The 12,822-nt window shown below is 39.3% G+C and overlaps 1 protein-coding gene across 5 annotated transcripts in view; it reads left to right on the top strand.

Moving 5' to 3' along the window:
* The window catches only part of LOC137259219 (coronin-2B-like), a 93,051-nt gene that overhangs the window by 52,071 nt on the left and 28,158 nt on the right, over positions 1 to 12,822 (top strand). For all 5 annotated transcript variants that reach the window (XM_067796830.1, XM_067796832.1, XM_067796829.1 and 2 more), the window contains 7 exons: positions 6,743 to 6,934; positions 8,140 to 8,256; positions 9,322 to 9,471; positions 10,169 to 10,333; positions 10,917 to 11,036; positions 11,883 to 11,987; positions 12,697 to 12,793. In XM_067796830.1, coding sequence (XP_067652931.1) covers positions 6,743 to 6,934; positions 8,140 to 8,256; positions 9,322 to 9,471; positions 10,169 to 10,333; positions 10,917 to 11,036; positions 11,883 to 11,987; positions 12,697 to 12,793 — 946 coding nt within the window. The remainder of the gene's footprint in view (positions 1 to 6,742; positions 6,935 to 8,139; positions 8,257 to 9,321; positions 9,472 to 10,168; positions 10,334 to 10,916; positions 11,037 to 11,882; positions 11,988 to 12,696; positions 12,794 to 12,822) is intronic.

Here is a 12,822-nt window from a genome sequence, read left to right as displayed (position 1 = left end):
GCTCAGATCAGTTTTAACGTCAAATTACTCCCATAAATACTTGTTTTTCCCTGAAAATTACAAACATGCGTATCAGGTAATTGAAAAGACGAGTGCATCTGTGAGTTGTTTACGCCACACTTCCCATCAACCAGTGTTTTGTTGACTGTTTACACACGCAGGTTTGTTTTCATTGTGTCTTCCTCTTGTTGCTGTGTGATCATCAGCCATTGAATCACTAGGAAATGGACAGCTTGGCATGCATGTGTTAAACGGTTCGGTGTCTGCCAGACAGGCATTGGTGGGATAGCGATGATGTTGGTCGTACTTGTCTGTTTTACAGATTCTGATGTTTAGTGATATTGAACTGGTGACAGGTGGGTTTTGAGTTTTTTTAATGTTTTTTTTTTATTTAGGAGATAAACAAAATATAAAAATAATTAATTTGATTTAAGCGTGAGGTTTTAAATACAAAATTTAGAGCTGTTATGATTTCGTTATGAACCTCTGATTTTCCAACTCACATTTATCTCCATTCTACCATAATTAAGACTTTACATAAATACATGCTGTGTTGGAAAATCAGCGGTATATAACATGATTATATACCCTGAATGACTTTGATTAACTAATCACAATCCAGAATTTAGTGAGGTCATGACAGATTGTTTTATATTTTTTCTCCAAGATGATTTTGTGAGATTGAAACACTTTATGAACAATGTTAAAACCATTGTTTGAAATTACGGGACTTGATTTTTGCTTACATTGCATTTTAATCTACAGCTCTCAAATTAACTACATGAAAAGGTGGAAAATAACATGTGGTTGTTGCAGTGTTTTGATGTGGATTTTTTACACCTTTATCCAACTCACTGACATTGTCGGCGTCCATGTTAGCATCACTACATGGTATGGTGGTGTGAACTCCCATACCTTGATAATAATAATTATAATAATATGTCAATTTATATAGTGCCAAAACTCCACACCAGGTATGCTTATAGCGCTGACAATATTAAGGCATTATTGAGTCCATTTGTATAGAATGTTTTTTGAGAGAAAGGTTTTTAGATGATTCTTGAAGTTTTCAAAGGATGAAGACAGCTTAAGTTCATCAGGGAGGGAATTCCAATCCATCAGCCTGATCACAACAAGAGTGAGTGGAGTAGCCTAGTGGTCCATGCATTCACTTATCATTCACTTAACCTGAGTTTGATTCCCCACATGGGTACAACATGTGAAACCCATTTCTGGTGTCCCCAGCTGTGATATTACAGAATAATGCTAAAAGCAGCTTAAAAAACACGACACTCACTCATTAAGTGTCTGGGCTCACTTGCACAAAGCGATCTTAGCGCTACAGTGATTGTAGCTCCCATTCACCAACACAGGCTTAAGATAGTCATAGCGCTAAGATTGCTTTGTGTATTAGCTTAGTAAACCGATGCCTCGATAAACCTGGACAGCCGTGTTTCAAGGAACCACATCAGCAGAGTCGCATATTCACACAGGTTCATTCCTGAAGTGAAGGCTGTGTGAGGAGCACCTGCTGAAGTTGATTTACACAGGAAGATATGATGAGTTGTCATCCTGCCACAGTGTTGGCCTATTTTCCTGCCAGGAGGCCAGACTCCATCTGTCAACTTGACAAGGGGGAGTTGGTGCTCTATCAGATAAACACTATCTGTTGATGTGATGTTAATATTTGAGGCCCCTAGTTTCACTATTGGTCACAAATAATTTTCCGGCTGTAATACCTTCAGTTTTTATGAAGGCACATTCTATTTATGGATTGTGTAATTGTATTAATTTGCAGAGTATACTTGTTTAATATCTCCTACTAGAAACATGGAAGGGTACTGGTTTAGAAAAGGTCCTCATCAGCCTGTGCCTGGTTTGTTTGTTTATTTGTTGTTTTTAGCGACACATTCAGCAATATCATAGTTCATATACCAGTCTGCAGTCTGCAGCCTATCATGCTTGTCGCGAAAGAGACAACTAACAGAATGGGTGGTCAGGCTCGCTGACTTGGTTGACACATGTCATCAGTTCCAATTGCGCAGATCGATGCTCATGTTGTTGATCACTGAATTGCTTGGTCCAGGCTCGATTATTTACAGACCGCCGTCATATAGGTGGAATTTTGCTGAGTGTGGCATAAAATTAAACTAACTCACTCACTCACTCTACAGTCTGTAACTGAGACCTGGCAAGGTAGTGACGGGCATCATGAGTATCGATGCAGTGACATTTGTCAACCAAGTCAGGGAATGTGACTACTAGGGCCTAGATTTTCAAGGTTTGTGATTGGTTAATCAACATCATTCAGAGGTATATAATCACGTTATATACCTCTGATTTTCCAACACTTCAGGTATTTGTTTAAAATCCGAATAACATGGGTATGGTAGAATGGAGATAAACGTATTATGTTGAATAATTAGACGTACATAACAAAATTATAATAGCTCTAAATTTTGTATTTAAAACCGAACACGTAGCGTTCGGATTTAAATCAAAGTTAGAGCTATTATAATTTTGTCATATACCTCTGATTTTCCAGCACAGTATGTTTATCTCTTAATTAACTGACATTTGTTTAGTGCAAAAACAGCTTTGAAAATCTACACCATCATCTTGTTAGTCGTCTCTTGCAGCAGGCTGGAATATTGCAAGTGCAGCGTTAAACAACAACTCATGCAAGCAAAATCTTGGTTTGAAGAAAACTCTTTTGGATCAGGTTGATGAGGTGATGGAGGTATTTACTTGTCCCATCGAAGATCTGGGTTCAATTTTCCACAGGGTGTGCGTAGCCTAATTCTGATGTTGTCCACCTTCATATTGCCAGAGACTCGTGAAGATCTGCGATAGAATAGGTCTTCAGCAATCCATGCTTGCCACGAAAGGTTACTATGCATGTCACTAATGGCATCAGGTTGTCAGGCTCGCTGACTTGGTTGGCATGTCATTGGTTCCTAATTGTGCAGATCGATGCTCCTGCTTTTGATCAGTGGGTTGTCTGGTCCAGTCTCAGAACACAAATCAGCAAAAGCTGTCATGGCTGAGTGAGTTAGATCGCAAACATTTTGCACTGGTGTTGGTTATAAACTGTATTCTGAGACTGGGTTTGAATCCAAAATAAACTACTGGAAACTGTACTTTAATGAGAGAAGTGAAATCCCCAAATAGCTCAATAATATTATATATTGCCACATTCTAAAGGGCATTGTGTTTTCATATGACATTGTGGTTTTGTGGTCAGTGGGTGAAGGTACTGTTCAAGAGAGCTATACCAATGATCAATGTCTTTGTGAGGCAACAGGTGAAAGTGATTGTGTCCTCAAACATTCAGGTAATAATCCCATGGCAAAACAAGCTGATATATTTCGGGTTAGCACAACAACTATCGCACAGCATAACAGGATTAGTCCTTAATCCATCTTTTAGCATGGTTGTAAACCATGAAGATCTGGGGTTAAAATTGATCTTAAAGTAACCCATGCTTGCCACAAAAAGAAACAACACTTGTTGTAGGAGGCGACTAACTGGATCAGGTGGTCTGAGGCACATTGATTGACACATGATAGGTTCCCAGTGTCGCATGACCAGATATGTCCTGAAGAATTTAGTCTCGTAAGCATGTCATAATCGAACTTTAAGACCAGGACACTGTGTCAGTGGTCAAAGGTTGTACACTTGGTGAGGTGCCAAGGCTTCAGAGCTGAAGAGTATAGGAGAATGATTGTAAAGCGTGTTGAGGGAGAATGATTGTAAAGCATGTTAAAGGAGAATGATTGTAAAGCGTATTAAAGGAGAATGATTGTAAAGGGTGTTGAAGGACAATGATTGTAAAGCATGTTGAAAGAGAATGATTATAAAGGGTGCTATTGGAGAATGATTGTAAAGGGTGTTGAAGGAGAAAGATTGTAAAGGGTGTTGAAGGACAATGATTGTAAAGCATGTTGAAAGAGAATGATTATAAAGGGTGCTATTGGAGAATGATTGTAAAGCATGTAGGAGAATGATTGTAAAGGGTGTTGAAGGACAATGATTGTAAAGCATGTTGAAAGAGAATGATTATAAAGGGTGCTATTGGAGAATGATTGTAAAGCATGTAGGAGAATGATTGTAAAGGGTGTTGAAGGACAATGATTATAAAGGGTGCTATTGGAGAATGATTGTAAAGCATGTAGGAGAATGATTGTATAGGGTGTTGAAGGACAATGATTGTAAAGCATGTTGAAAGAGAATGATTATAAAGGGTGCTATTGGAGAATGATTGTAGAGCATGTAGGAGAATGATTGTAAAGGGTGTTGAAGGACAATGATTGTAAAGGGTGTTGAAGGACAATGATTGTAAAGCATGTTGAAAGAGAATGATTATAAAGGGTGCTATTGGAGAATGATTGTAAAGCATGTAGGAGAATGATTGTAAAGGGTGTTGAAGGATAATGATTATAAAGGGTGCTATTGGAGAATGATTGTAAAGGGTACAGAAGGAGAAAGATTGTAAAGTGTGTTAAAGGAGAATGATTATAAAGCACGCAGAAGAAGACATTTATAGAAGGAAGAGATAATAACAAAGCATCATGTCAAATTGACAAGATGGAGAATTATGTAATACGAACGTGATGTATGTGGAATGTCAAGACAAAGGGAGAGAACATTCCAGTCATGATTTAGGACAATGCAACAGATAAGAGATTCACAGTGGATATGAGTCAGAATCAGTAGAACAACAAGAAAACTTCTTGACCTGATGTTGTTAAGTTATGTCACCATGACCTCATCACAGCAGGTCGCACTGTGACCTGGGTCACAGGACTTGTATCATGGTATGTATATGTTTCCCTGTATCACATCGTGTTCATGTCCACAATAGTGTCTTGACATGAGGCCATATTACCTCTCAGTATTGTGCTGTGTGTCATGATACATGTATCGGGTCACAATATCTATAGCGCACAAGGACAGCAAGTATCCCCTCTCTGGTATGTATCATAGTACATATACACCAGGGAGGCACCATACTATATAGACCTAGTACTGTCTACCTATCTACCTGGTACCTATCTCGGTACGGTGATACATATCATGTTACCATGTACCATGTCACAACATCTATAGCGCACAAGGACAGCAAGTATCCCCTCTCTGGTATGTATCATAGTACATATACACCAGGGAGGCACCGTACTATATAGACCTGGTACTGTGTACCTATCTACCTGATACCTATCTCAGTATGGTGATACATATCATGTTACCATGTACCATGTCACAATAGCATCTGTAACATATGAAGCTCCTGGTATTACCTCTCACCCAGTACTGTTGTATCATGGTACATATATGTATCCTGTACCATGTCACAGTATTCTCTATAACACAAGAGCGTACAGTATCACAACTCTCCCATTACTGTTGTATCATGGTACATGTTTGTATCCTGTACCATGTCAGTATTTTTAACACAGGAGAGACCTGTATCACCTCTCTCCCAGTACTGTTGTATCATGGTACATGTTTGTATCCTGTACCATGTCAGTATTTTTAACACAGGAGGGACCTGTATCACCTCTCTCCCAGTACTGTTGTATCATGGTACATGTTTGTATCCTGTACCATGTCAGTATTTTTAACACAGGAGAGACCTGTATCACCTCTCTCCCAGTACTGTTGTTTCATGGTACATATATATATCCTGTACCATCACATCTCTTTAACACACAAGGGCACGAGTATTAACCAATCTCAGTACTGTACTATGTATCACGGTATATACATGTCTATGTGTTATGTCCTTGTTATATGAGACACGATGAAACCGTAGGCTAGATTAACTTGCATGTCCAGACAATCCTAACGTCCACAGTTGAGATTAACATCAACATGGTGACAGGTCACTCCTAATTTTTTGCCCTTGTAATTTGTGTCTAATTTGTAACTTTTAATATTGACCAAACTGATGATGTATCAGTTGGAGTCAAAATGTTACCTTTCTAAAATGAATTAGACTAATCAGATCAGATGGTCAGCTGAAGGTCATCATAACCCAATGACATAGATCGATACTCTCAATGTCGATCACTGGATTTTCTGGTCCAGATCAATCAGTTACAGACAGCTGTCATGTAGTTGTAATACAGCTGAGCGCGGCGTTAAACAACAAACACACCAAGAAGCGTCAGTCGAAGGGTTAGCGCGATTGGTTCCCAGTAGCGCATACTTGTCTTATAAAGAGCCTGGTGAGATGGGATGGTCAGGCTCACTGACTTGGCTGACACATCAGTTCCCAATTGCGCAGATCAATGGTCATCCTGTTGATCACTGGATTGTCTGGTCCAGACTCGATTATTTACAGACCACCGCCACATCGCTGGAATATTGCTGAGTATGGCGTAAAATAAAATTCACTCACTCACTTAAAAAGCAACTAGAGAGATTGTGTGGTCAGATTTGCTGACTTTGTTGATGCATGTCATCACATCACGTGTAGGTCAGTGCTTCTAATGCCAATATCTGGATTGTTGATGTTTTACATATCTTACATATTTATTTTGAAAACAAACACTTTGTGCATGTTACATGTTAATATATTTGAAGACTGTTAAGACTTAATTTAATTCAGTTTAATTCTGTACTCTTAATGGATGTTTTGTGGACACACATCGGTCGATTCTTTTATTACTATCCAAAGTCTGTGTTGAATGACAGGATGGATGAACCAATATTTGATCCATGTTCCTGTTCCATTTAGGCTTTCAGAATGCGGTCCTCCAAGTTCCGCCATGTTTTCGGCAAACCATTCCGTAAAGAGATGTGTTTTGAAAATATTCGCATCTCAAAGAACGCTCACGATGGTTGTTTCTGTGCCGTCAATCCGAAGAACATTGCAGTCATCACAGAGAGTGCAGGGGGCGGAGCCTTCATTGTCCTTCCTGTCAATCAGGTGAGTTTAGACCAAGACCAACCAATGGCGGAGAAGGTGAGATGGCAAGTGCATGGCATGAACTATAGTCATGGAAACAGAACATGTCAGGAGGCGGATAATATACGGATGTTATATTCTGGGATAAATATGGATAAATTTTCTATCGCTGAAGATTCCAGGTTTAGACTGTTGCCCAGCAATCATTGTTTGTTGTAGAGATGACTAAATTGGAATCAGGTAGTCAGATTTGCTTATTTTGTTGGTGCAAGTCAGTTTTGCATGTGTTGATGCTCATGATATCAATCACTGGATTGTCTGGTCCAGACTTACTCTGGACAAAGCCACATCTCCAATCCATGTTGTGACGCTGTCAGTCACATTTGTTTGGTGCAGAATTGACTATTTACAGGCTGACACCTACAACTGGAATATTTGCTGAGTCAAGCGAGAACAAACACTAACCTATGTCAGGAGTTGAAGAGGGCGGTAGGGTAGTCTAATCATTTGCTCATCATGAACTAAGATCTGTGTTCAATTCTGCAAAGAAAAGCTTATTTGTGGTGTCCCCAATCGTAATACTGCTGTAAAATTGCCAAATGTTGCATGAAACTAAAATCAATCAATCAGTCAATCAATCAATCAATAACTTATTTGAAAGGGTTGGGCCTATCTTGTACAATTAGGGATCTTGTCATGCACTTGCTCAGTCATTATACAGGTGTATGTTATCTGCCAGTGGTCTCCATCACTAAGCAGGTGTGTTTTACCTGTCTGTGGTCTTTGTCTGAACACATGGTGATTGTACAGGCTCCAGGTAAGGTAATGAATGCTTGAAAATTCAGTTTCTTATGACGTAGTCAAGGAGATAAGTCTAAACCTTGGATCACCAGTACTACCCGTTTGAAGCTGGTCTAGCATCAAGACAAAATTGTTCACCATCTTCACATTGTGTGTTTTATTCTATCTGGTTGCACTAAAATTCAGTATTGAGGACTATTCTGAGTTACAGCCTTGAAAATGCTACTAGCAAATGAGAACGACCATAATTTTGTTTTCACTAGCCCTTAGCACACTTTATTAGCCCTTGGCTAGCAGACTAACATAAATTTCACAATCTGCATTATTACATGTCTGCTTCATGCCAAGGGAGCCTTGTGCACATTGTGTCATGAAACAACATCCTCCTACCAATCTTTAGGGTATGATGGGATTTAATATTGCAGGGAGGCCGAGTGGATGTGAATATCCCCAAGGTGAGTGGTCACGCTGGTGCCATCTTGGACCTCAAGTGGAACCCTTTCAATAACCAGATCATTGCCTCCGGATCAGACGACTCCACAGTAAGTATTAGTCTTTATGTACTTGGACACACACGCTAAGTTCTACATGTACTGTAAATCATTAAATTTTTGCGAGCATGATATATTTGCGAAAATTGCGAATGACTTAAGCTCGCAAAAATATCATGACGCAATTTGCTGGTAGAATGCAATGAATAATCAGCAAACAACCTGTCCTATCTTCGCTTTATTATTCACCACCTCATATAATTAACAATAGATCTAGACAATACATATATTAAGCAATGACAACAGCGTGGACAATGACTAATTACTAGCATTACTCGTCCTCACGTGTCACATGTCAAACAATGGATACCTGAACAAAAGTTTCATTATGCAGTCCCTTGTGGCCTTCAGTAAATTATCTGTCATGTTTTTCAACTAGATCTTTCCCATATTTTTGTTCTTCATTATCGTTCGATAATCATCCTTCGTGTTAGGAAAACAGATTCTCTTTCTGATATTTCAGTGCTTTGCGCACAGGAATGTCAACACCAGTCTTCAACATATGTAAACCTCTCTCTGTGCCATAGACTTCACTGATTGATTTTGTAGAAATAGTGTAAATCTGTATACATTGAAGTTTCTGTATACATTTCTATTGGTTTGACTGTAACATAATGGGCCTGCAGATTTTACAGCCTGCAGGTGGTAGCAAGCCCTTATGGCCGACTGGCAAAGAGTATTGCAAACACTGCATCTATTATGACATCAGACTTCCGATGACTTCACTGTAAGATGTCTACATATCGAGACACAAACCAGCCTCTAAGGCTGAGGTCTCAGCTTGTGGCGAACATACAAAGAGTCGTATCCACCACTGGATCTACAAGTAGGTTGTAGTCATGAAGATCCTGGTTAAACTGATCTTCAGGAACCCATGCATGTTGTAAAGATGCAATGACACGTCATCGTATCGCAATGGCATACTTCAGTGCTGTTATTGTTGATCACCAGATTGTCTAGTGCCGACTCAATTATTTACAGACTACATCATAGCTTGTACATACAGCTGAGTGCAACAACATATCAAACCAATCAAACCATGTGATGTGTTTCTAGGTGAAAATCTGGCAGATTCCCAATGAAGGTCTCTATGCCAATTTGAGTGAATGGCAGGTAGATCTGCACGGACATCAGCGGCGGGTGGCTTACATTGACTGGCATCCTACCGCCTCCAGCATCCTGCTGTCTGCCGGATATGACTTCAAGGTGAGTGTTTGGCAGTGTCTGCCCCAGCTTCCAGTCAGTAGAGTAGATTTTTGTTTTATCATCCAAATTTGTATTCCAAAGGAGATATCGCTTGTGTGAGATTGTACGATGTCTTCTAGGAGATATCCTTTTGACAGAGATTTTGTACAATGCCACAATGTCATGAACTTGAAGACGTTATAGTCACAGCCCGGCATTTCTAATGGTAATACAGTGTTGAGAGAAGTACCTTCCGTTAATGGAGAAAGATTTTTGGATGATAAATAGAATATGACCCTAGTGTCTACTGACATCAATTGTAACAATACTCATTGATAAAGTTAGAAATATCCAGTGTTGATAACTGGTATCAGTAGACACTAAAGTGACATTCTCTATTTACGCTTCTGTTAAAATTCCAGTAATATCATGGTAGGGGACACCAGAAATGGGTTTTGCACATTGTGGTGATGTGGGGAATCAAAACAATCTTCAGTGTGGCAGACACTATGCTAACTCAATTGGTACAATGTGTGGAGTCATTTCTGGTGTCCCCTGAAATGGTAATTCTAGAACATCACAAAAGGCGAAGTAAAACAAAACTCAATCAACAGGACAGCGTTTCATTGTAGCATGAAAAGTGGTTTATTACTATTTGTGCTGATCATGCCTGCAGCTGGTGACCTTGACCTTGAACTTGATTGTTTGTTGTCTGCAGTGCTTCATCTGGAATGTTGAGCAGGCGGAGCCAGTGAATGTAATCGGTTGTCACACAGACACAATCTTCTCTATTGCTTGGAGCCGGGAGGGATCCATGTTTGCTACAACCTGTAAGGACAAGAAACTGCGTGTCATAGATCCAAGGTCAACCAATGTCATCGTGGTAAGCTCACTTTCTCTGTCGGTTTCATTAACAATTAGGTTGGAACAGGCCGCTTCCCCGTGGCAATTCAATTCATTCATTGTGAGAGTTACTTACCCTTGGCAAGTTCCTCCACTTTGTTTGTTTATTCATTTACTCATGCATTCATTCCTTTATATATTTATTTATATGTCCTTTCTTTCCTTTTTGATTTTATAAAAATTACTTTTTTATATTTATTTATTTATTTATTTATTTATTTATTTATTTATTTATTTATTTATTTATGCTGAAAAAGAAACTGGTTAGACTGTGTCATGGACATGCAGGTCTCAAGTCAGTAAGGGGCGGTGGGGTAGCCTAGTGGTTAAAGCGTTCGCTCGTCACGCCGAAGACCCGGGTTCGATTCCCCACATGGGTACAATGTGTGAAGCCCATTTTGTGGTGTCCCCTGCCGTGATATTGCTGGAATATTGCTAAAAGCGGCGTAAAACTAAAACTCACTCACTCACTCAAGTTAGTCAAATGCAGCATGGAGTTGTGTCCCTTTATCAGAATCCTTATGAGGGTGTAATATCTCAATCCCATGTGTGTTGTTTTATAGGAAACGACAGGTCATGTTGGCAACAAAGCATCCAAGGTGGTTTTCATGGAAGACTCCATGAGACTTATCACAACTGGCTTTTCCCGCCAGTGCGACCGACAGTTAGCATTGTGGGATATCGTGAGTACACCAAACCTCAAAGTGTAAAAACAAGCACACAAAAGTACTTTTGTTGCAATCCTAGCTGTAGCTTATTACAGTGCTAATTTTCCCAGAGACAAAACCAAGTTTATTTCTTGTGTTACTGATTATTGTCCTCAGGAAATTAGAATTAAAAATAATAATAATAATAATAAATGTCTCGCTTGCATCCCAAATACACTGCCATCAGACTCACCCATTGTTATCGGTGTCCTTGGTTTGGTACCTCCTGATCTCTTGGAGCAGGTAAGGAAAGTGCCAGGGGAGCACCTTCTGACAGTCTGCAGTGCCAGGGTTCTCCAACGGGAGCACCTTCTGACAGTCTGCAGTGTTGGGGAGTAATACTAAGATTACACGAAAAAATATGAAAAACAAAAATATAATTTGTAAGTCTGATTTTGGGGCAAATGAGATAATTACAATTATATTTTTGAGGTTGGGAAATCAATTTTTAATTTTTTGTTCTTATGCTTGGAATAATAGTACCAGCGGATCTGTAAAACAAGAAATCAAACTAGTCTGGCCTAATCAAATTTTTTTGAGCATCATGTGAAATCATTAGTTAGACTATATTGTCTTTAGAAATAAGAGAGGGTTATCATCCTTGATGAAATACTGTTATCCCCTATCATGTCCTTTAATTCGGGTTCGTCTAAACCCAAACTGTCCTTGAATTATGTGATACTCATCAAAGCCCACCAGACATTAATGTACAGTGATCAGGCTCATTGTGCCTTATTCTACCTTGATTAAATAGATATTGACAGTGAAAATGACTGAGACAGGGTATGACTTTGATTTGTGAAACATGTTTGATATTTGCAGAGGAACATGACAAATGCACAGAGAATTGAAGGCATCGACTGCTCTAATGGAGTGATCCAGCCTTACTACGACCCGGACGTGCGGGTCGTGTTTCTGGGAGGGAAGGTAGGCAGTTGATGTGACAGCAACAAGGTTTGGTATGCAGTGCACTGTCTAAATTGGGCCAGCTTCCGACCGACTATTAAGTCCAATTTAGACAGCTTTCCTTAACGCAGTCATTCCCTATATCAATGCCCGAAGCCTGGAATTATTCCCAGGTCAAGAGGTTGGAGAACTGACGTTGTGTTGGCTGGAAGATATTTTACTGTAACATTGCTGATGAATTAATAGTGAATTTAGATCACTATTTTTTACAGTTAAACGATATGCACATTGTTTATTGTGTGACAAATTAGTGGTAACTGCATGATAGTAAGGTAAATATACGTTCACCACAAGACTGAATACACAATCCAGTCAACAGATTGTTTACTCAAGCTTTATTGGCCAAGCAAACTTCCTGCTCAGTCCAGATTACATCTTTGATAGGCATTCTAGAAGTTGAGTAGATGAAGAATGACAACTATGATTTATGGATCTACAACTTCTTTTATTCAGTGAGTGCAACATTTCGACATAGATACTAATGTCGTTGTCAAGCAAATGGTGCAGGGTAATGAATTTGTGGAGAAATGTATACATGAATTGTTGTTACAATTTTCAAAATTTCAACATGTGTTGTCAGACTTTAGTTTGCTGTGTGAAGGTGACTTGGCTTACAAGGACTTCAAAAACTCGTACCAGGATGCTGAGTAAGTTCAAATAAATGTTTCAGGGAGACGGCAATATCAGGTACTACGAGATCACAGATGACTCATCGTACTTTTATTACTTGAGCGAGTACATGTCCTCTTCACCACAGAAGGGATTCGGTAAGTTTTTATTTATGTTATTGTATGTA

The sequence above is a fragment of the Haliotis asinina genome, chromosome 13 (genome assembly GCF_037392515.1).
Source record: "Haliotis asinina isolate JCU_RB_2024 chromosome 13, JCU_Hal_asi_v2, whole genome shotgun sequence".
Lineage (NCBI taxonomy): Eukaryota > Metazoa > Mollusca > Gastropoda > Lepetellida > Haliotidae > Haliotis > Haliotis asinina.
The sequence above is the reverse complement of the archived record's forward strand: the minus strand, read 5'-3'. Positions and strand labels throughout refer to the sequence as shown.